Raw genomic sequence first — 23,141 nt, 5'->3', positions numbered from 1 at the left:
ACACCACATATGGGGCCTTTGATGCAGGTATGGCGGCTAAGGCCTCCGCTACCACCCCAGTCATGGCTGCTTGCAAGTGCTCAGATCTCTCTCTTCACTGAGCTGTCCAGAGCTTTTTTTTTTTTTTTTTGCTCAAGCCTAGTGCTCTACTCTTTAAGTCATAACTCAACATTCACCTTTTTTGTTTGTCTTGTATCCTTTCATAATCAACTGGAGATATGAGTCTTCTAGGCTTTTCTAATAGAAATAATTTGGAAGTATTATTCTAGGATCCTAGCCTCCGGAGTAGTTAGGATGACCGGAATGAGTCACCAGCACCTGGCTGACTGAACATTTGTAAAAAAATATCTTGGATGTATTATTTTCCACACACACAAACACACACACAAACACACAGACATACATATATATATATATACATATATATATATATATACAGATGTATATATATATATACATCTGTATATAGATATATATAGATATATATAGATATAATAGTGTCCAGAGGGATTGCAGTTACATGAGCAAGGTAATGAGTCCATTTCTTATAGAGCACTTTTTCCCCCTCCTTTGTTTTTCCCCTACTATCACGTTACTTCCCACCTCCCCAAGTCTTCCCACCCCATCAAAGTTGTAGTTCCTTTTCAACATAGTTCCTTGTACAAGTCATTGTTACAATGGGCCATCCTTTATTCTTATTTCAGCATTTTGTAATTTCTGTTCCCCTCCTCAATTAGAAACATGTATATACAAGATGCAAGACACCAGAATCAAAGACAGTGACAACAAGGTTTATGCCATGGCAGAAGAACATACAAAGAAACAAACAAACAAAAAAAAATCATATAGTACATTATAAGCCCATCAAAAAGAACAGCAAGAAATATCCTTGGGAAGCTTCCTGGAGAACTGATTCAGATATTTGAGATACACTTGAAAAGTAGTCAGTGAAAAGGTATATAAAAACTAAAATTAAGATGCACAGATTAGATTAATTTGCATTTTTGTTCAGGCTCTGGTGGCCCACACCTGTCATCCTAGCTACTCAGGAGGCTGAGAGCTGAGGATCCTGGTTCAAAGCCAGCCTGGACAGGAAAGTCCATGAGACACTTATCTCCAATAACCCACTCAGGACACCGGAAGTGGCACAGTGGATCAAGTGGTGGAACATTAGCCTTTAGTTGAAGACATGAGGGAGAGTGCCCAAGCCTAGAGTTCAAGCCACACAACCGATATAAAACAAAAAAAAAAAGAATACTTTGCATTTTTGGTGCATGTGTGTTTGTTATTAATTCTATTTGTAGTTGTATGTTTCCAGCTAAAATGTGGCTTAACGTTTGTTCATAAATTTTACTTTGTTATTTTAACTGGAAAAATAGACACACATGGCACCTATATCTCTGATCCAATTCAGACAGTCTAAAATTTGATTTTTCCATATTCCTTTTTTCAAACAATTTATTTTATTATTAGGTTTAAGTAGTTGTACAAAGAAGTTGCCATTCTACAAAACAATATGTGAATAGAAGATGTCTGACAACATGGTCACCCATTGCTCCTAAACCACCCCTTCTCTGACTTTTCTTTTTTTGTTGTTTAAATTGAGAGAAAGTGATTATATAAATTTCACATATGTCACAGTATTGTGGAACAGAGATGCTTAGTTGAAGTCAAAAACACATTTTCACCTTCAAGGCAAATTGTCATTGTCATGGTCTATAAAGTTTGTGAATTTTATGAGCTTTGTCAATACAAATCATTCCCTATTCCTTTTGAAGACAGGTCTTGATATGTAGTCCAGCATGCTCTTGAAATTGTTATGGAAGCTAGCCTGGCTGGTCATCCTTTTTGAATTTCCCAAGGTCAGGGTGTATAGGTATGTTCCATCCTGTGTGGCTACATTACCCATTTTCAATTCAGAGTTCACTGATAGTTCATATGGCTGCATTGTTGTGCAGCCATCTCTTCCATCCATGTACAGCATGTTTCATTTTCCATGTATGAAGCTGTATAATCATTAATAGGCAGCTCCTTTTCCTCTCTACCCCAGTCTCTGGAAACATCTTACTTTTTGGCTCTATGACTTTGTTGATCCTTGAAAGCTCAGTAAGGGAAATCATACCATGGCTGTGCTTTTATGACTGGTGTATTTTACTTGGCTTAATGTATTCAAAGATCAACCCTGCTATAAAATGTAGCAAACTTGTCTTCCTATTCAATGTCTTTATCTATTCTTTTACCTGTGTCTGTCTTTTGGTTCTTGTCAGTATTTGCTCTGAAGTGATTCTCTAATACTACTTCTCATCTCTGCTTTCTCTTCTAGAAATAGAAGTGCTGGACCATATTCCTATGTAATTCTCTATTTAGTTCTTTTTAGCTCTGTCCATACCATCTTTGATTGTTTTACATTCCTGCCATACATGTAGCAAGGTTCAAATTGAATTCACATCCTTCCCAGCCTTTGTTAGACTTTGGAAGGATATTTGTTGTTTTTATTTAAAACTGTCCATAGTAACATATATAAAGTAGTTATTTCTGTAGAATTTTGATTAGAATTCTTCTCCTGACTATTGATACTGAGCTTTGTATATTTCAAGGAATTATTTTTAGATTTTTTTTAAAGTGTCTTCAATCGTTTTCCCCATTTCTAGTTTTTCTGTTCACATGGCACTGAATAATTGAACCCGTGCATTCTAGACTAGCGCTCTGGAGTAAGCCACATTCCCAGCCCTAAATCTAGTACCCTGTTTTTTGGTACAATTAATTCTTTGAACTGAGGCCTTCCGATTTGCCTGGTAATTGCAATATTTATTTATGCATATGAGTATTCTACATACATTTCTTTTAAAAAACTGATGAGTTTATATATTGGATCTTCATGCATTGTGAATCATATGGTGCTATAAGTTTTATTTCAACAAACTATTACAGAAATATTACATAAAATATATGACCAATATATTCCTTTAAACTTACCTACACATTTACCATTTTAGTTTCTTTGTCCTACGTGTATATGTATGTGGACTCCTTTTGCTCTTCTCTTGAAGCACTTCTCTTGTAACACTCTTAAAATGCAGATGTGTAATTAATCAACTCTCTTTCCCTGACCATATCTTCAATCTACATTTTTAGTAGAGTTCCTCTGCCCAGTGGATTGTGAATTGAATGTTATTTTCTTTCAATTCTTCACATATATATTTCCCTTTTGTGTGTTTTTGAGCATTCACCTCTGCTATTGCCAAGCATGGCTGGCTTGGCCATTCATCATTTGTAATAGGGTTCAGTGTGGGATTCCAAAACCTCTCCTCTTAGCCTCTGCAGGCAAATTAGCACTCTTATTTCCTTCCAACTTGTAAATTTGTCTTCTGTAACTTTAGATCACATCCCTCTTCTAATTTTTCTCTGTCTTGTTTGTCGTGGTCCTATTTTTTGTTTTTTGTCATCTTGAATGTTCCTTAAGCCTCTATCCATCCTCCATCCTTCCATGAAGGCATATTTAAATGAAAATGTAGTCAGGGAATATGGTATGCCCCTCACAACTATATTGTGGATTGTAGAAGGTAGGCCAAGTTCACAAAACTTCCTTCTAGCAGTTCTTTTTTACATAGGAAAGAAATATCAGGGTATCTATGACCATACTTCAGTATTTAGCACTTAAACTACAAAAGAGTTAACATAGGATATTTATATATGGGAAGTAAATCAGACCTTATAAGGGCCAATCCATAATTAGCGACATTCTTAAGTACTGTTACTGCCTTTAACATTTATGTGGACACTTACTTTTCATGAATCAGTAAGGTGCTATGTATTCCATGCGATGTCCTAAATGTCTTGTGATTGCTTATGAAATACCGTGTGTGTGTGTGTGTGTGTGTGTGTGTGTGTGTGTGTGTGTGTGCGCGTGTGTGTGTGTGTGTTGGTTGGTTGTGAGGTTTGATATCTGGACCTGAGCACTGTCCCTGAATTCTTCACCTCAAGGCTAGTGCTCTACCACATGAGCCATAGCACCAGTTCTGCTTTTCTCCTGGTGATTTATTGGGGATGAGTCCCACAGACCTTCCTGACTTGGCCAAATTACTTGATTCAAATGTGCCATTACAGAAGCTGGTGTCATTTGATGATGTGGCTGTGGACTTCAGCTGGGAGGAGTGGCAAGACCTGGATCATGCTCAGAGGACCCTGCATAGAGATGTAATGCTGGAGACCTACAGCAACCTCTTGTCTTTAGGTGAGCAAAAGTCATTTGAACATGCGAGATCAAAGGCTGTTTTCTTTTCTAAGTAGATATATAAATATTTATGTTGTTTCGGGTGATGATTCCACTCCGTGGGAATATAAAATTCCTGTCCATTTTTTCCACTTCATTATGTAACTGGAGACAATTTTATTCCCATTCTTCAAGAAACCCAATCAGCACTTGGGCCCAAAATCTAAACTACATTCCACTAATAGAAAGAAGACTGTCATCCTAAACTTGGGGTGATTTCTGTAGGTGCAAATATAGTCTAGAATAGAAAGTACATCACTATTTGAAGTATGATCTGAAAATCACTAGTTGAAAGTGGTTATTTGTAATCAACCCTGGTCCTGGGTGCAGTGGCTAACACCCTAACACCTGTAATCTTAGCTTCTCTGGAGGCTGAAATGTGAGGATTTTGGTTTGAAGCCAGCAACTGCAGAAAAGTGACCATGAGGCTTTTATCTCCAAATCCCCTCACAATCTACAAATGTAGCTGGGACTGAAACTAGCAGAAGGCTAGCTTTGAGCAAAAGAGCTGAGTTCAAGGCACACAATTGGCAAAATAAGTTGAAAGCTGGGAAATATCAACCAGGAAGTTGGTAAGAAATGAGAAACAAGGTTTAGGAGCAACTTTGTGAACATGATGTCTAAGACCTTACAGTAATGATGACCCATCCTACCAATAGTTCTTCTCTACTTGTTTATAACAGGACACTGTGTTCCTAAACCTAAATTGATTGCCAAGCTGGAGCAAGGGTCAGAACCATGGATAAGAGAAGCCTCAGAGAAGAATCTCACAGGTGAGATAAAGCATCTTGCATGGTGGTTTTGTAGCCAGAGTCCACTTGGTAAGTTTAATGAGCTGTACTGAGCAATAATGTTCCTAGTTCCCCTGAGTCATGTGTGGCAGAGAACTAGGTGATCCTTTGTCTCAAGGACATGACAATCAAGAATTTACATGGAGACAAACTGATTTGGCTGTCCCAGTATAGTTAAAGTGAGCAATTTTCTATTTATTTGTAGAAATCATTCTTAAACAGAAAAAGGAAATGAGAAATGTAGAAAATGATGTCTCATTTTCACTGAAACAAGGTATGAGGAAATAAGGAGTATGCCAGGACTGCTACCTGTGATGAGGGAAATTGCTTCTTGGTGATGGTGGAAGTGAGTGAGATTCAGAAGCAAAGCTTTTGGTTCATAGGAGATGACTACCTGGGTGGTAAGCTGCAGTATCTTTGTCTTGAATGGTTGTGAAGGAGCAGAAGTGTTAGAAAAGGAAATTTGATGAGAATTTGACTAAGGATGAGGGAAACCAATTTTAAAAATGCCAACAATCCCTAAAGTAATTCTTAGTGAGAAGTTAGAACTGAAGAGATGGAGGTATAAATCCTTACTCTCAGGAACCTTCCATTCTTAGCGGAAAGGCCAAGGGATGTATCAAACACCCTAATGGTCCCTAAATCTAGACAGTATTTCTGTTCCTCACCTAATGGTTGAGAAGGAAAGCAGCAAAATGTGTAAATTATTTCCACAAATTAAAAGAAAAATAATAGCTATTCCCTTATGACCAAACCTCGAGGGTATTAAAAGCAAATGTTTAGTACTCAGCTTATAACTAATAGTGTGTAGATGAATCATTTGAGTAATTAATTCCTTGAGAAAAACAGAAAAGAACTGAAACAGAAAAGCATTATTTACCATTGTAAAATGTCAGTGCTACTTTCTTTTTTTTTTTTTTTTTAATTGTATTTTATTTTATTTGAGAACATACTGTACAGAGGGGCTACAATTACATGGGCAGGATAATGCATACATTTCTTACCAAGCATTGCAGCCTCCTCCTTTGTTTACCCTTCACTTCCCTTCCCCGCCTCCCCCCTCCCCCCACCCAATTTTACCCCCCTCCCCCCACCCAATTATACCCCCCTCCCCCCCCCACACCGACATTGTAAAGCTGGTTTTGACATGACATTTTGTACTTCTCATTGTTGCAACAGGTCCACCCGTATCCTTAAACGAGTTGTTTGTCCCCATCTCCTCCACATGTTATACTGACATCAAATATAGTGAAAGCGGGGGTTACACTGTGGGGGAGGGACATACAAAGCAACAAAGAAATAATCTTATAAATGCGTTAGAAACACATGCATGAAAGAAACGAAAACATTAAAATACATATTTAAGGGTTCATTTTCCTAACATCACATTATCTGACCTTTTCCGCTTGACTCATACCTATACTAGATGTTGCAAATAAGGGAAACCATGGGACCTATGCTTCTTTGGGCCTGGCTTACTTCACTTAATATAATTTTTTCCAAACTTTTCCATTTCCTAACAAATGGGGCAATGTCATTCTTTCTGATGGAGGCATAGAATTCCCTTGTGTATATATACCACATTTTCTTGATCCATTCATCTACTGAGGGGCATCTGGGTTGGTTCCATATCTTAGCTCTGGTAAATAATGCTGCAATAAACATAGTTGTGCTGGTAGCTTTAGTGTGGTCTTGTTTGTAAACATTTGGGTAAATGCCCAAAAGTGGGATTGCTGGATCATAGGGGAGATCTATGTGAAGTCTTTTGAGGAACCTCCATACTGCTTTCCAAAGTGGTTGAACAAGTTTACATTCCCACCAACAATGAAGTAAGGTTCCTTTCTGTCCACATCCCCTCCAGCATCTGTTGTTGTTAGAGTTCTTGATTTTTGCCATTCTAACTTGAGTGAGGTGATATCTCAATGTTGTTTTGATTTGCATTTCTTTTATGGCTAGGGATGTTGAACATTTCTTCATGTGTCTATTGGCCATCCTTCTTTCTTCTTCAGAGAAGCTTCTCTTTAAGTCTTTCGCCCACTTATTTATTGGGCAGTTGTTTCTTTGAGGATTTGTTGTTGGGTGGTTTAATTTTTTGAGTTCCAAGTATATTTTAGATATGAGACCATTGTCCGTTGTATGGCTAGTAAAGATCTTCTCCCAATCGGTGGGCTTTCTATTGATCTTGCCAGCTATTTCATTTGCCCTGCAGAAGCTCTGCAATCTTATGCAATCCCATTTGTCCAACCTTTCTTTGATTTGTTGTGCTTCCGGGTCTCTATTCAGAAAATTTCGACCTGAGCCAAGGAGACTTAGGGTTTCTCCTATTCCATCCTGTAATGTTTTCAGAGTGTCTGCTTTCAGTTCAAGGTCTTTGATCCATTTGGAGTTGATTCTGGTGCAGGGTGATATATAAGGATCTAGCTTTAGTTTTCTACATGTAGTTAACCAATTTTGCCAGCACCATTTACTGAAGAGGCTGTCTTTCTGCCATTCTATTGTTTTAGCTTCCTTATCGAAGATTAGATGGCTATAGGTCTGTAGGTTCATTTCTGGGTTTTCAATTCTATTCCATTGGTCCTGCGGTCTGTTTTTATGCCAATACCAAGCTGTTTTGATTACTATGGCTTTATAGTAGAGTTTGAAATTTGGTATTGATACTCCTCCAGAAGTGTTTTACTTTCTTAACTAATACATTATAGAGAAAAGCTTATATTCTGCATCAAAGAGTTCCAGCTTTGATCTTTTAAAATCTCGTAACAGGATGCACGGAAATGCCTTTACTGTTACATTAAGGAATCTTGAGGTCTCATTTCTGTTTTTGTCTGTCTTTCTATATCTCATTGTAGATGTCCAAGAAAAGGAGTACAGGACTAAGACCTGTCAGGAGAATCCCTACGATTGTCTGGCTGATGTCGGAGTCATGAATACTAACACAGGGGAGAAAAATGTGAAATTAATAACAACTTTTAATTTGAGATCAAAACCTAAGTCAGAGCTGATTAGGAATAATGGAAACTCCTTAGGGATAAGGACAGAGGAGTTCAGGCAGTGTCAGAACATGCTTCTCCATGGCGAGTCTAATGGGATATGTGCTGCTTATAGTCCTGGAGTATCTCCTGTAGTTAAAGAATCTAACCAATGTGGACATTCTTTCACCCGGAAGACACACCTTACTGTCCATCAGAGAACACACACAGGAGAGAAACCTTATGAATGTAATGTGTGTGGAAAGTGTTTCAGCCGGAAGGCACAGCTTACTGTCCATCAGCTAACACACACAGGAGAGAAACCTTATGAATGTAACCTGTGTGGAAAGTCTTTCATCCGGAAGACACACCTTACTGTCCATCTGACAACGCACACAGGAGAGAAACCTTATGAATGTAATGTGTGTGGAAAGTCTTTCAACCGGAAGGCACACCTTACTGTCCATCTCACAACACACACAGGAGAGAAACCTTATGAATGTAACCTGTGTGGAAAGTCTTTCAGCCAGAAGTCACAACTTACTGTCCATCTGACAACACACACAGGAGAGAAACCTTATGAATGTAACCTGTGTGGAAAGTCTTTCACTCGGAAGGTACAGCTTACTGTCCATCAGCTAACACACACAGGAGAGAAACCATATGAATGTAATGTGTGTGGAAAGTCTTTCAGCCAGAAGGCACACCTCACTGTCCATCTGACAACACACACAGGAGAGAAACCTTATGAATGTAACCTGTGTGGAAAGTCATTCAGCCTGAAGTCATACCTCACTGTCCATCAGAAAACACACACAGGAGAGAAGCCTTATGAATGTATCCAGTGTGGGAAGTCTTTCACCCAGAAGACAAACCTTACTGTTCACGAGCGAACACACACAGGTGAGAAACCTTATGAATGTAACCTCTGTGGAAAGTCTTTCATGTGGAAGTCAAAACTTACATATCATCACAGAATACACATAGGAGAGAAACCTTATGAATGTAATGTGTGTGGAAAGTCTTTCACCCAGAAGACAACCCTTAATGTCCATCAGACAACACACACAGGAGAGAAACCTTATGAATGTAACCTGTGTGGAAAGTCATTCAGCCGGAAGTCATACCTCACTGTCCATCAGAAAACACACACAGGAGAGAAGCCTTATGAATGTATCCAGTGTGGGAAGTCTTTCACCCAGAAGACAAACCTTACTGCTCACAAGCGAACACACACAGGTGAGAAACCTTATGAATGTAACCTCTGTGGAAAGTCTTTCATGTGGAAGTCAAAACTTACATATCATCACAGAATACACATAGGAGAGAAACCTTATGAATGTAATGTGTGTGGAAAGTCTTTCACCCAGAAGACAACCCTTAATGTCCATCAGACAACACACACAGGAGAGAAACCTTATCAGTGTAATGTCTGTAGAAAGTCTTTCACCCAGAAAGGAAACCTTAGGATCCATCAGACAACACATACAGGAGAGAGACCTTATGAATGTAATGTGTGTAGAAAGTCTTTCGCCATGAAGTCACAACTTACTGCCCATCAGGCAACACATACAGGACAGAGACTTTATGAATGTAGGAGGTGTGGAAAGTCTTTCAGCAAGAAAATCGGCCTTACTTTCCATGAGAGAAAACACACGGGAGAAAAACCTTATGATTGTAGCTAGTGTGGAAAGTCTTTCATCCAGAAGTCGATCCTTAAATCACATCAGATATTACACATAGGAGAGAAACCTTATGAATGTATGGAGTGTGGAAAGTCTTTCAGGTGGAAGGCAGCACTTAACATCCATGAGATAATGCACACAGGAGAGAAACCTTATGAATGTAACAGCTGTGGAAAGTCTTTCACCAGGAAGGTATACCTTTCTGACCATCAGAGAACACACACAGGAGAGAAACCTTTTGAATGTGACCTGTGTGGAAAGTCATTCAGCCACAGGGGAAACCTTACTGTCCATCAGAAAACACACAGGAGTAAAACTTTAGGAATGTAACAGCTATGGATAGAGTTTCACACAGAATTCAGCCCTTATTTTTCATCAGAGAGCACAACACAGGAGAGAAGCCTTATGACTGCAACAAATGTGTAAAGAACCATCCACTGGAGGCCACAGCCTAGCATATAAGAAAATTCACCCAAATGAGAAATCTCTAGAATGTAACAAGTAGGGAAAGCCTTTCATTTGGAAGAGAAGTCAGTTTGCAATAGAGAACCCACACAGGATACAAACCTTATCAAGGTAGAAATGTGGAATTCTTCAACCAGAAGGCACAGCTCAGGGTTCATCATTGAACACACACACACATGAGAAATCATAGCAATGTAAAACATGTAGAAAGTTTTTCAAAAAAGTTCTAAGTACTCTCAGTCATTCTTCCCTGAATGTCCATCTTCTAAAATTTCTCAAGTTCCATTTCTAACATTCTCTTTTGGGAGATCTACAAGAAGATGATTATGTCTAATTTCCTGTTTCATGAAATTCTAGGATGATATATACCTTTTTCCTTTTATTTTGCTGTTAGTTTCATTTGAACTCATGGCCCTTTACTTCCCTTTGGCTTTTATTCTCAAGCTTAGCACTCTACCCTTTGTGCCACATCTCTAATTTTGAGGTTGTTGTATTTAGTATCATGAGTCCTATCATTGAGAAGCAGTCTACTTTCTTCAAAGGTGTTTACAAAACTTATGTAAGTAAAACTGAAATGTTATAAATTAGGAAAATAAGTAGTTTCATAGAATCTATAAAGAAATTGAGTGATTTAATGGAATTTTGTAACATTTAAAAATGAGAAATATTTGAGAATTATAGATGAGTAATAAAGTTGATTTAGTAAATACTTATTTTATGTGGTGAAATTCAATCAAAGTGACACAGAATCCATTCAGATTTCTTGTGGGAAACAATTTTCAAATTTTTCTGTAAACCTAGAATACCTTCTATAACATCAGTCTCTTCCACCCCTGGAAATGAACAGTTCTGTAATTTTTATAGAGCTGGTAGAATTTGTCATATATTCATATAGTCTTTCACAACAGAATAGACAAAATACATACTTTAAGGGATAGAGGTATGGCTTAGTTTTTAGAGCATTAGTAAGTGAGCAAAAGTATCATGTACTGGCTTTGAGTCCCATTCTTGGAGCTTAAAAAAAAGAATATACACTTAACATTCCACAATTCCATGTGTAAAAACAGAATTCAGAAGCCCCACATGAACATGTCTCCATAGCAACAGCTTATGAGGACTTTAGAGACATACTTGAGAATGTCCCAATGGTTCATGAATGTGAACCTCTTGGCTTTGAGTGACAGATTACAAGGGAAGGCATGCATCAGCAGGTCACCGGGGTGATTACATTGTGTGTGTGTGTGTATGCATATCTATGTACGTAAATATACATATATGTCACTACAAATTCATCCAGTCACCTGAATCCATTGATAACCCTCCATAGCACTATTCATTTTGTCAGATGTTTTCTACAATCATTGGCTCTACTAACCAGCTCATCTCAGGTGCACTCATGGTGCAACAGAACACAGACCCATACCAGGACCTAAATACAGGCACATTAAGGAGGAAAGTCCTTTACTGTATGATCAAGTCCTCAAAGAAGGGATAGCAGTAAGGTTATTTAAATTATTTGGAATTGAAAACCCAAGAAATGAAGACTCTTACAAAGAAGAGGACTAAAAGTGAAGGAATTTCATTGATTAAAAATAAAAGCAGGGTTGGGAAGGTGGCTCAGTGGTAGAGCGCTTGCCTTACATGCATGAGGCCCTGGGTTTGATTCCCCAGCACCATATAAGCAAAAAGGAAAAAGCCAGAAGTGGCACTGTGGATCAAGTGGTAGAGCACTAGCCTTGAGCTGAAGAGCTGAAGGACAGCGCCCAGGCCCAGATTTCAGTCCCCACGACTGGACCCAAAAAACTAAAAAAAAATAGCCTCCTTGCCAGGTCTACTCCGGTGGAGTCTGCTTAGCATGGAACACCTGCTTTTAGATCTGAGAATGGGACTCCACAGAAGTCTACCTCAGAATGGGGCTTCACAGAAGCCTACCTCAGAGAATGGGACTTCAAAGAGGCCTACCTCCTAAAAAGGCTGGCAAGCCCCTGGGAAAGATGTGTTCCTGTTTTTCTTTTTTTTCCCTGTATAGGAGTGCCTATTAATCTTTTACTGCTCCTGTTGCTTGTTCTACTTACTCATGCTCAACTTTCCCTTATTCAGGGCTCTTTCTTGGAAGTGTTGACGACTCCAACATCTGATGAGTATCCTGAGAACATGACTAACTCACCAGAGTTAAGTGCTACCCTGAAAGCCCCTCTTATGGAGACTATTAGACAAGTCATAAGTAAATATAAAAGTATTGGGAGGTTTCATGACGTCACTGCCTCTATCTAAGCTGTCGGGTCCACAGTGTCCACGCTCAGGCGGCTTCTTCGCGGGTTGTAGAGATCCGGTGGGTCTGACGCCGGTGAATTAGGCTGCTTCTGCTCTGGTGATCTGCAGGCAGCCCCCTGTGACTCTGGGACCCGGGCTGCCCCCGCCGGGTTGGCTTCTGCGCGGGTGGTCTGCAGATAGGTCCCTTTGTCATGCTGCAGGTGCCAGGCAGCTTTGGCGGGATGGAGCCTCTCTGCTCAGGTGGAGAGTGAGGGGTGGGGGTGGGATCCTCGTGGAGACTCCTGGCTTGTAGGTTTCTCTGTTTCTGGCGATCAGTTGTTCTGCAAGCCGGTACCTCAGGCGGCTTCTGCGCGGGTGATCTGCAGGCGGCCCCCTGTGTCTCTGGGGTCCTGGCAGCCCCCGCCGAGATGCCTGGCCGATGGCTTGGCGCACTGCGCACAGAATGTAAGGGAAATCAGTTTCCCTTATCTGCATTAACTAGTCTATGTCTAGGACAAGCAGAAGAGGTTAAGAGCTATGTATATATGATCATAAAAGCTGATGCTAAGCGAAAAGAAACCCAAGATAGGGACACAACAGATTTTATTTTTCTTGCTGTTCTTTTTGATGGGCTTATAATATACTATATGATATTTTTTGTTTCTTTGTATGTTCTTCTACCATGGTATCACCCCTGCTTTCACTGTATTTGACTCCAGTGTCTTTCAACTTTTATATACATTTTTCTAATTGAGGGGAAACACCAAAATGCTGAAATAAGGATAGAGGATGACCCATTGTAACAATGATGTGTCCAAGACACTCTGTTGAAAACGTACTTTACAACGTTGGGGACCGGGGCAGGAAGACGGGAAGATGGGCAGGAAAGGGATGGTAGGGGAAAAAAAGGGGGGGGGGGAAACAAATGCTTAATAGGAAATGGACTCATTACCTTGCTCATGTAACTGGAATCCCTCTGGAAACTATCTTTTTGTTGTTGTTGTTCCGGTCACAGGGCCTGAACTCCCGCCCTGGGGGCTGTCCCTCAGCTCTTCAGCTCAAGGCTAGCGCTCTACCACTTGAGCAACAGTGCCACTTTTGGCTTTTTTCTTTTTGCTTATGTGCTGCTGAGGAATTGGACTCAGGGTCTTATGCATGTAAGGCAATGGCTCTACCACTGAGCCACTTTCCCAGCCCCTGGGAACTATCTTTTAAAATGTGTGTGTGTGTGTGTGTGTGTGTGTAAGGAAAATAACATATCCAAGGTATTCTATAAAATGTTCAGACTGCCAAGTGATGGTCACCCAGGCCTGTCATCCTAACAACTCAGGAGGCAGAGATCTGAGGATCATAGTTCCAAATTATCCCTGTTAGAAAAGACTTGAAGACTCATATCTCCAATTGATTATGAAAGGATGCAAGAGAAGCAAAAACGCTAAATGTTGAGCTGTGGCTTAAGGAGTAGAGCACTAGCATTGAGCAAAAAATAAAATAAAATAAAGCTCAGGGACAGCTCTCAAGCCCTGAACTAAAGCTGTAGGCCACGCACACACTAAACATCATTCAACATATGACAAAAATAGCTGTCTATTATGAAACAGCTGAGTATGGTAGCTTGGGGTGGAGCGTGCACTCTACATGTGTGAGGCCCAGGGTTTGAAATTTGCTACTACAAATATAAATATTGTAAGAAAAGAATGTAGCCTTATCAATATGTACACATAATAGTGATTCATGCTTAACAATAGTCGTGTCTTCGTCTGTCCCATGAAAGATGGGCTGGGTCTGAGGAAATATACATGCGCACTCGCCTGTTCCCCAGCCTCCCTTAGCCTTGGAGACAATCAGAAGCAGTGGGGAATCAAGTGAAGCAGGAAGTCGTTTATTACCATGCAACAAGCACTTTTTAAAGTAAAAGATCTCGTGGGAGGGAAGAAAAAGGAACCAACCAATCACTGTAAAGGGCACACCCTATCCTGCACCTAAGATTCCATGAGCTCTTTATGCCCTGAACATGAACAAATTGGGCTCTGCACACTCAAATTCCTCTCAGGGCCATCTTTGCTGCCCATGTGCCTCACAGATTCCCCCTTTTTGTTTTAATGGCAGACCCACCTCCCAGTTTGTTATTCTTTTCCCCACCTCTGTAAAGGTTACTTTAACAGGATTACACTGGTAAGAATAGCATTGACCACACAAGGGGTTTCAAGGCAAGTCTGCGGGGCGGGTTGGTAGGATTTGTCATATTTTCATATACTCTATCACAACAGAATTGACAAAATACATATTTGAAGTTGTTTCTGAGAAAAAAAATATATACATATATATACATGTATGCAAACATATACATATATATGTCTATATATGCTTAATGTATATAAGATACTCAGCTTTCACATACATAATTCATTTTCAGCTAGAATAAGATTACATTCCAGTTATTGGAAATATTAAATCAGTGATATATAAGAGAGAGATAGATAGATATAGATATATGTGTGTATCTATGTATGTATATATATATATATATATATATATATATATATATATGCACAAATTCATCCAGTCACTGGCATCCACCCATAATCCTCCATAGCACCTTGGAATTTATCAGACCTTTTCCACAATCATTGGCTCTGCTAAGCAGCTCATCGCAGGAGCAGACATGGTACAACAGAACACAGACACTTATCAGACCCTTAACTACAGGCACATAAAAGAGGAAACTCATTTACTGTATGATCAAGTCCACAAAGAAGTGATAGCAGTAAGCTTATTCAAATTATTTGGAATTGAAAGCCCAGGAGGTGAAGATTCTTACAAAGAAGGAGACTAAAAGTGAAGGAATTTCATTGATTGTAAATAAAAGCACAATTCATCTCACCATGAATAGTTTCTCTGACACATTAGTACCTGAGCAATATTCTTAGTTCCCCAACACAGCTTTTTTCTCCCTTTCACCCTGAAGAGTGTCTGAAACCCACCTGATGAAAACTGTTGATCAGTGTAAAGTATTCAGCTAATTCAGAACACATATGAAGCAGCTGGGCATCTGTGGTTTACATTTGTACTCCTATCTACTCAGGAGGCTGAGATCATAGGATCATAGTTCAAAACCAGCCCAGCTACAGAAGTCATTGAAATTACTATTTCCAATTCATCACCCAAAGGCCTGAAGTGAACATGTGGCTCAAGTGATACTAGTCTTGAGCAAAAAAGTTCAGGGACAGCACCTCGGCCCTGAGTTCAAGCCCCAGGACCAGCAAAAAAGCAAACAAAGCTTATTCAGCACCAGAAATAAGTGAAGGCATGTAAATAACAATATGTAAAGATGCTGGGCTCAGGCCACTCGTGCCTGCAATTCTGAAATATGAAGACCAAACTTTGAAGCTTGCCTGGGCAAAATGAACAGCAGAGTCTTATCTCCAATTAACCACCATAAATGTCATAAGTAATAGATATGTGGCTCAAGTGGTAGAGGACTAGCCTTAAGCAAAGAAACTCAGAAACAGCACCTAGGCAATGAGATCAAATGCTAACTTTTGCATGTTTGACTGATGTACAGAAATCAATACCATTGTTGTAATTGAACTTCATTTTGTAATTATGCACACTTTTAAGGAATCCTCTTAGAAACAGAAAAATAGGTTAATATGATAAGGTTGTGAAGTTAGTTCATTTATTAGTTCCTCTAACGATTATCCATCTTTAATAATTAGAAACTCATTTGATTTGAGCACAACAGTGAATTCATCTGACATAAAGTTAATAAGCTAGGTGTGTTTCAGCAGGCTTATAATTCAAAACAAAATAAAGGAAGACAGGATTTTCACCTATTTGAGAGCCACATAGGCTACATAGTAAGGCGCTGCCTCATTTGTATACATGCAATATATAATATATCAATATATACCATATAATATATACATGAGTGTGTAAGTGTATATCTATGCATGTGTGTATATATGTTTACATATTCATATACAAATATAGGTGCATACATGTAAACATAAAGTACTTTAATTTTTTGTAAGGAATATTAATGGCCATGGTTTCTCTGCTAATGATATCAAGCCACAGACATGTGCAGTTTTCTCATATATGTATGTGTGTGTATTTGTGCTTGTCCCCAGCTAAAATGATCTATATATATTATATATACATTCAGTAATATATATAATTAATATATAATTAGAATATATGTATGGTCCAAAAGATTGGGACATGCTTTATGGTATTTGAATATTCATCTTATTTTGTATGGCAACAGCCATAAAAGGAAAAATCCATGTAGGTGCTGGTGGTTTGTACCTGCAAGGGATTGATGGATTTTGCCTGGAAGCCTACATACTCAGGAAGCCAAGATCTGAGGATCAAGGAATAGAGCAAGCACAGACCGAAAAGGTGACAAGACATTAGCTTCAATTAACCAGCAAAAAGCTGAGTGGGAGGCATGGCTCACATGTCCTTGACCTAGGAGAGAGGAAAGTGAACAAGCACAAAACCTGAGTTCTAGCTCAGGTGCTGGCAAAAAAATAAAATAGGCATGAGCCAATTCAACCTAAAAATCAGCTATGTGAAGAACAAGTAGTGTATAGGTCTTAGTATGATAGAAATCCTCCAGCAATTGTGTACTAAGTAACAGTATATGGACTTTAGTTATTTCAATGATTTCATGACAGATTGTATTTTTTTTCCCAGTCCTTGGGTTTGAACCCAGGGCCTTGGCACTGACCATGAACTTCTTTGCTCAAGACTACCATTCTACCACTTGAGCCACAGTGCCATTTCCAGTTTTCTCTGTTTATGTGGTATGGAGGATAAAACCATGGTTTTCATGCATGCTTGGCAAGCACTCTACCATGGAGCCTCACTCTCAAAACATCACAGATTTTGAGAAGTAGAATTAAAACACTGCATAATAGACTGCATCATGGGAAAACATATTTACCAGCAATATATCTGAAAACAGACTAATGACCAAGATACAGAGAGAGAGCTCAAATATCTAAACTCCCAAAAAACAATAATCCAATTAATAAATACATAAATGAACTGGCAGGACAAATGAGTGAAATTAACTCCCAAGATGTACAACTGGGAACACTTGTAGATGAAGCAAAGTTTAGCATCCCAGGCCAGACAGAAATACAAACTGAAATGACATAAAGTTTCATCTCATTTCCATCAGATTGGAAATCAGCAAGTACACATAAAGCAGTAACTGCTAGTGAGGATGTTTGTATGAGTTTAAATTAGTGTACCAACTAGGGAAAATTGTATAGATGTTTCTCAAAAAGATAAAAGTAAGAGTATCATAGAATCCAGCAATATTACTCATGGGCCTACATCTGAAGGAATTTGTTTGTTTTAATTGTGAAAATACTGAACAGAGGGTTTACAATTGCATGGGCAAGATAATGAGTACATTTCTTTTCAAGCATTGTAGCCTCCTCCGTTGTTTCCCCTTCCCATTCTCCCACCCCCCCTTACACAATCCTCCCCCCTAAACCTCCCCCTCCTGTCCCCGGCACCAAAGTGGTAAAGTTCATTTTCAACATAATGACTTGTACATCTCATTGTTGCAATGGGTCCACCTGTATCCCTATTTAAACGATGTGTTTTTCCCTTTCCCTACCAAAAATTATACCGACATCAAATACAGGGAAAGCAGGAGTTATACGGTGGAGGAGGGACATATAAAGCAACAAAGAAATAATCTTATAAATTTGTTAGAAACAATCGCAAGAAGAAAAAAATTTGAATTCATATCTTAGGGTTCATTTCTCTAACAATAATTTATCTGACCTTTTCTGCTTGACTCAGACATATACTATGTTATAAGTTATGTAAATAAGGGAAACCATGGGACCTGTTTCTTTGGCACTGGCTAACTTCACTTAATATAATTTTTTCCAAGCCTTTCCATTTCCTAACAAATAAGGCAATGGAATTCTTTCTGATGGAGGCATAGAATTCCATTGTGTATGCATACCACATTTTCTTGATCCATTCATCTACTGAGGGGCATCTTGGTTGGTTCCATGTCTTACCTTTAGTAAACAATGCTGCAATAAACATAGTCGTGTGGGTAGCTTTAGTGTGGTCTTGTTTGTGAACATTTGGGTAAATGCCCACAAGTGGAATTGCTGGGTAATAGGGGAGCTCTATGTGGAGTCTTTTGAGGACCCTCCATACTGCATTCCAAAGTGTTTGAACAAGTTTACACTCCCACCACCAATGCAGTACAGTTCTCTTCTATCCACATCCCCTCCAGGATCTGTTGTTATTAGAGTTCTTGATTTTATCCATTCTAACTGGGGCTAGGTGGTATCTCAACGTTGTTTTGATTTGCATTTCTTTTTTGGCTATAGATGTTGGGCATTTATTAATGTGTCTATTGGCCATCCTTCTTTCCTCTCTCAGAGAAGTTTCTCTTTTGGGAGGGGGGTCCGGTAGTGGGGCTTGAACTCTGTGGGCACTGTCCCTCACCTCTTCGGCTCAAGGCTTATGCTCTAACACTCCAGCGACAGCACCATTTCCGGCTTTTTTCTTTTCTCTTATTTGGTGCTGAGGAATCGAACCCAGGACCTCAGGCTTGCAAGGCAAGAACTCTACCACTGAGCCACCCTCCCAGCATTTCTTCATGTGTCTATTGGCCATCCTTCTTTCCTCTTCAGAGAAGTTTCTCTTTAAGACTTTAGCTCACTTATTTATTAGGCAGTTGTTTCTTTGAAAATTTGTTGTTGGGGGATTTAATTTTTTGAGTTCCAGGGATATTTTACATAAGAGACCCTTGTGCATTGTATGGCTAGTGAAGGTCTTCTCCCAATCTTTAGGCTTTCTATTGATCTTGCTAGCTATGTCCTTTGCCATGGAGAAGTGCTGCAATTTCATGCAATCCCATTTGTCCAACCTTTCTTTGATTTGTTGTGTTTCTGGGGCTCTTAATAAAATTTGGGCCTGTGCCAAGGAGACCTAGGGTTTCTCCTATTCCATCCTGTAATGTTTTCACAGTGTCTGCTTTGACGCCGAGGTCTTTGCTCCATTTGGAGTTGATTCTGGTGCAGGGTGATATATAAGGATCTAGCATTACTTTTCTACAAGTAGTTTACCAATTTTGCCAGCACCATTTACTGAAGAGGCTGTCTTTCTTCAGTTCTAATTTTTTCACTCCCTTATCCAAGATTAGATGGCCATAGGTCCATCCTTCGTTTCTGGGTTTTCAATTTTATTCCATTGATCCTGAGGTCTGTTCTTGTGCCAGTAACAAGCTGTTGTGATTACTATGGCTTTATAGTAGAGTTTGAAATTTAGTCAACACCTAATTCCTACAGCACAGTTCTTTCGTTGAGGATCATTTTTGCTATTCAGATTCTTTTATTGTTCCATATGAATTTCTGGATTGCCTCTTTTATTTCCTTGAAGAATGAGGCTGGAATTTTGATAGGTATCAAATTGAATTTGTAGATAGCCTTAGGAAGTATTGCCGTTTTCCCAGTCTTGGTCTTTCCAATCCAAGAGCATGGGAGTTTTTGCCCCTTTCTAAGTTGTGTTTTGATTTCCTTTTTCAAGTGGTGTACAATGTTTTGGATAAATTTTTGAAGTCGATTGGCCAAAATTTGTTTGAGATATATTCCATCAATGTTCATCAAAGAAAAGGGTCTATAATTCTCTTTCTTTCATGAGTCCCTGGCTGGTTTTGGGATGTGGGTTATGATGGCTTCATAGAATGAGTTCGGTAGTGAACTTTCTCTTTCACTGTCATTGAAGAGTTGGAGGAGTATCGGTGTGAGATCTCCTTTAAAGGCCTTGTAGAATTCTGCTGTAAAACCATCTGGTCCTGGCCTTTTCTTAGATGGCAGGACACTTATTTCTATTTCTTTTCCAATGCTTAATATGGGCCTGTTAAGATGGTATAACTCATCTTGGTTTAGTTTCAGCATGTAGATATTTGTGAGGAGGATTCCCTTATAATGTTCTGAATCTTGGTTTTTTCTTTGGTGATGTTCCTATTATCATCTCTGAGTTTATTTATTTGGGTGTGTTCTCTTCTTTTTCTGAGAAGATTTGCTAAGAGTCTATCAATTTTGTTAATTTTTTCAAAGAACTAACTCTTTGTTTTGTTGACTCTTTCTATAGTCCTTTTTGGATTCTAATTCATTTCATTCAGATCTAATTTTAATTATTTCTTACCATCTACTGGATTGGGGTTTATCTTTCTGCTCTTTTTCAAGGAGGATCAGATGTTTCATTAAATTGCTGGTTTCAGATCTCTCCAATTTGTTGATGTAGGAACTCAGATCTATAAACTTGCATCTGAGTACTGCTTTGCGGTGTCCCAGAGGAGCTTGATATTTGTTTGTTCATTTCTGTGGAATATTATGAACATTTGAATTTCTTTCTAATCTCTTCCATAACCCACTGGTGATTCAGCAGTGTGTTGTTCAGCCTCCTGGATTTTGGTATTGAGTTCTAATTTTATTCCCTTGTGGTCTGAGAGAATGCAAGGTATAACTTCAATGTTTCTGAATTGGGACAAGTTTGTTTTGTGGCCTAAAATGTGGTCTATTTTGGAAAATGATCCATGTGCTGCTGAGAAAAACGTGTATTCTGATGCTGCTGGGTGAAATATTCGGTAGATGTCTGTTAAATCTAGTTGATCTAGGCAGTTGTTTAGATCTGTGATTTCTGTTGAGTTGTTGCTGAGTTGATCTGTCTAGTGGGGATAGTGTTGTGTTAAAGTCTACAACAATTAATGCCTTTGTATCTATGTGGGATTTGAAGGAAAGTAGTGTTTCTTGGATCAATTTGGGTGCATTGTTGTTTGGTGAATAGATATTTGGAATTGTAACATCCTCCTGAAGGAGAGATCCCTTAATTAGTATGCAGCGACTTTCTTTATCTCATGTCACGAATTTTAATTTGAAGTCTATTTTATCTCATATTAGGATTACAACTCCACCTGTTTATGGGGGCCATTTGTTTGGGAGATTTTGTTCCAGCCTTTCACTTTGAAAATGTGTTTGTTTTTATGGGAAAGATATGACTCCTGAAGGAAGCAGATAGAAGGATCTTGCTTTTTAATCCAACTAGACAGTCTATGTCCCTTAATTGGAGAGTTAAGTCCGTTTATGTAGAGAGAGAGGACTGAGAGGTATTTGGGAGTTCCTGCCATTTAATCCACCTTCTTGGAGGCTGCAGCAACTGGGTTCCTCCTATGGTTCTTGGATTCTCAGTTTGGGTGCGGTTTCTTGGCCTTTATTGTGTTCTTGTTGGTTTTCTATGTGTAGGACATCTTTAAGAATCTTTTGTAGGGCTCATTTGGTGAAGATATATTGTTTCAATTTTTCTTTCTTGTGGAAGGTTTTAATTTGACCTTCGGTTATGAATGAGAGCTTAGCTGGGTACAGTATTCTTGGCTGATAGTTGTTTGTCTTTAGGACATGGCATATATCATTCCAGGCTCTTCTTGCTTTCATTGTCTCTGCTGAGAAATCTGAGGTGATTCTAATTTGTTTCCCTTTATAGGTGATTGATCTTTTCTCCTTGATAGCTTAAGGATCTTTCCCTTGGTCTGAATTGATTCTGTGAGGAATATAATGTGATGGTGGGATGTTCTATTCTGGTCTGGTCTATTTTAACTTCTAAAAGCTTCTTGTATCTGAATAGGCCCATCTTTTTTCGTGTTTGGGAAGTCCTCTCCTAGGATCCTGTTAAACAATTTTCCTAGACCATTAATTTCTGTTTCTAGGTGCTACTCTGCACCCATTATCCTCAGATTAGGCCTTCTGATGGTATCTTCCAAGTGTTGAATAGATCTATCATATTTCTTGGATTTGTCTTGGATGGTTGTATGTTCTTTCTCTATAATATCTAGGCTGTCTTCAATCCCCGAGATTCGATCTTCTGCATGGTGTAATGTACTGTCAAGGCTTTCTACTTTGTTTTTTTATTTATTTTCCTTCTAATTGGTCAGCTTTAATGGCTGGCTTCAAATTCTTTGTTGGAGCTTTGTTTTAGATCGTGTATGGACCACTTGACTTCCTTAATTTGGTGTTCACTGTTTATTCTCAAATCACTTAGTATATTGGTTATGGTTTCCTTGGACTCCCATTCTTTCTGTTGGGTTCCATTCAGCATTCCCTTTGTGGTCTTCCTGACTTCTTTCAGCTCTCTGTTAATGGATTCCATGCATGCCTTTAGTGATCTTTGTGTATTCTCATACTGTTCTCTCAATTCCTCTATTTCTCTTTGATTAGCTTCCTCATGTTCACCCAATCCCTGTAGCTCTCTTTGAGTGTTCTCAGTCTGCTCATGCCATTACTGACTTTCTCTTTGACTAATCAGCTTTCTCACTGAATTTCTTTCTTTCTCTTTGAGTGTTCTCAAGCTACTCACGCAAATCCTGTATCAAATATTTTCCTATATGAAACTTTGGTTTGCCTCCTCTCTCTTCCTATCATGATCATAGAGAATCCTTTGCAAGTTTTCAATCTTTTCATTTCCATGTTTACCAGCAGTGTTTGTAGAGCTATTTGGGAACTCTCCTCTGGATTATTCATTATCTGATCTGTCCCCTGATTATCATGAGTCGGAGTTGAGGTACCCGGACTTGCCAATATTCTTTGTTTTTCCAGCTTGCTCTGCCCATTAGGGATGAAAGTAACACGTTTTATGCTAGAACACTATCTTAAGGCAAGCATCA

General features: G+C 39.0%; 1 protein-coding gene across 1 annotated transcript; it reads left to right on the top strand.

The window, feature by feature from the left end:
- Window positions 1-4,047: 4,047 nt before the first annotated feature.
- Window positions 4,048-10,072, top strand: LOC138808591 (zinc finger protein 420-like). Its single transcript, XM_069994885.1, is given in 4 exon segments — window positions 4,048-4,234; window positions 4,957-5,046; window positions 5,270-5,338; window positions 7,911-10,072. Coding segments are annotated over 4 exon segments (2,481 nt in total). The 3' UTR covers window positions 10,046-10,072.
- The last annotated feature ends 13,069 nt before the right edge of the window (window positions 10,073-23,141 follow it).

Source organism: Dipodomys merriami, unplaced genomic scaffold, assembly GCF_024711535.1.
Source record: "Dipodomys merriami isolate MVZ:Mamm:240054 unplaced genomic scaffold, mDipMer1.0.p SCAF_458, whole genome shotgun sequence".
Lineage (NCBI taxonomy): Eukaryota > Metazoa > Chordata > Mammalia > Rodentia > Heteromyidae > Dipodomys > Dipodomys merriami.
Note: the sequence above shows the minus strand (reverse complement) of the source record. Positions and strands in the feature narration are given on the sequence as shown.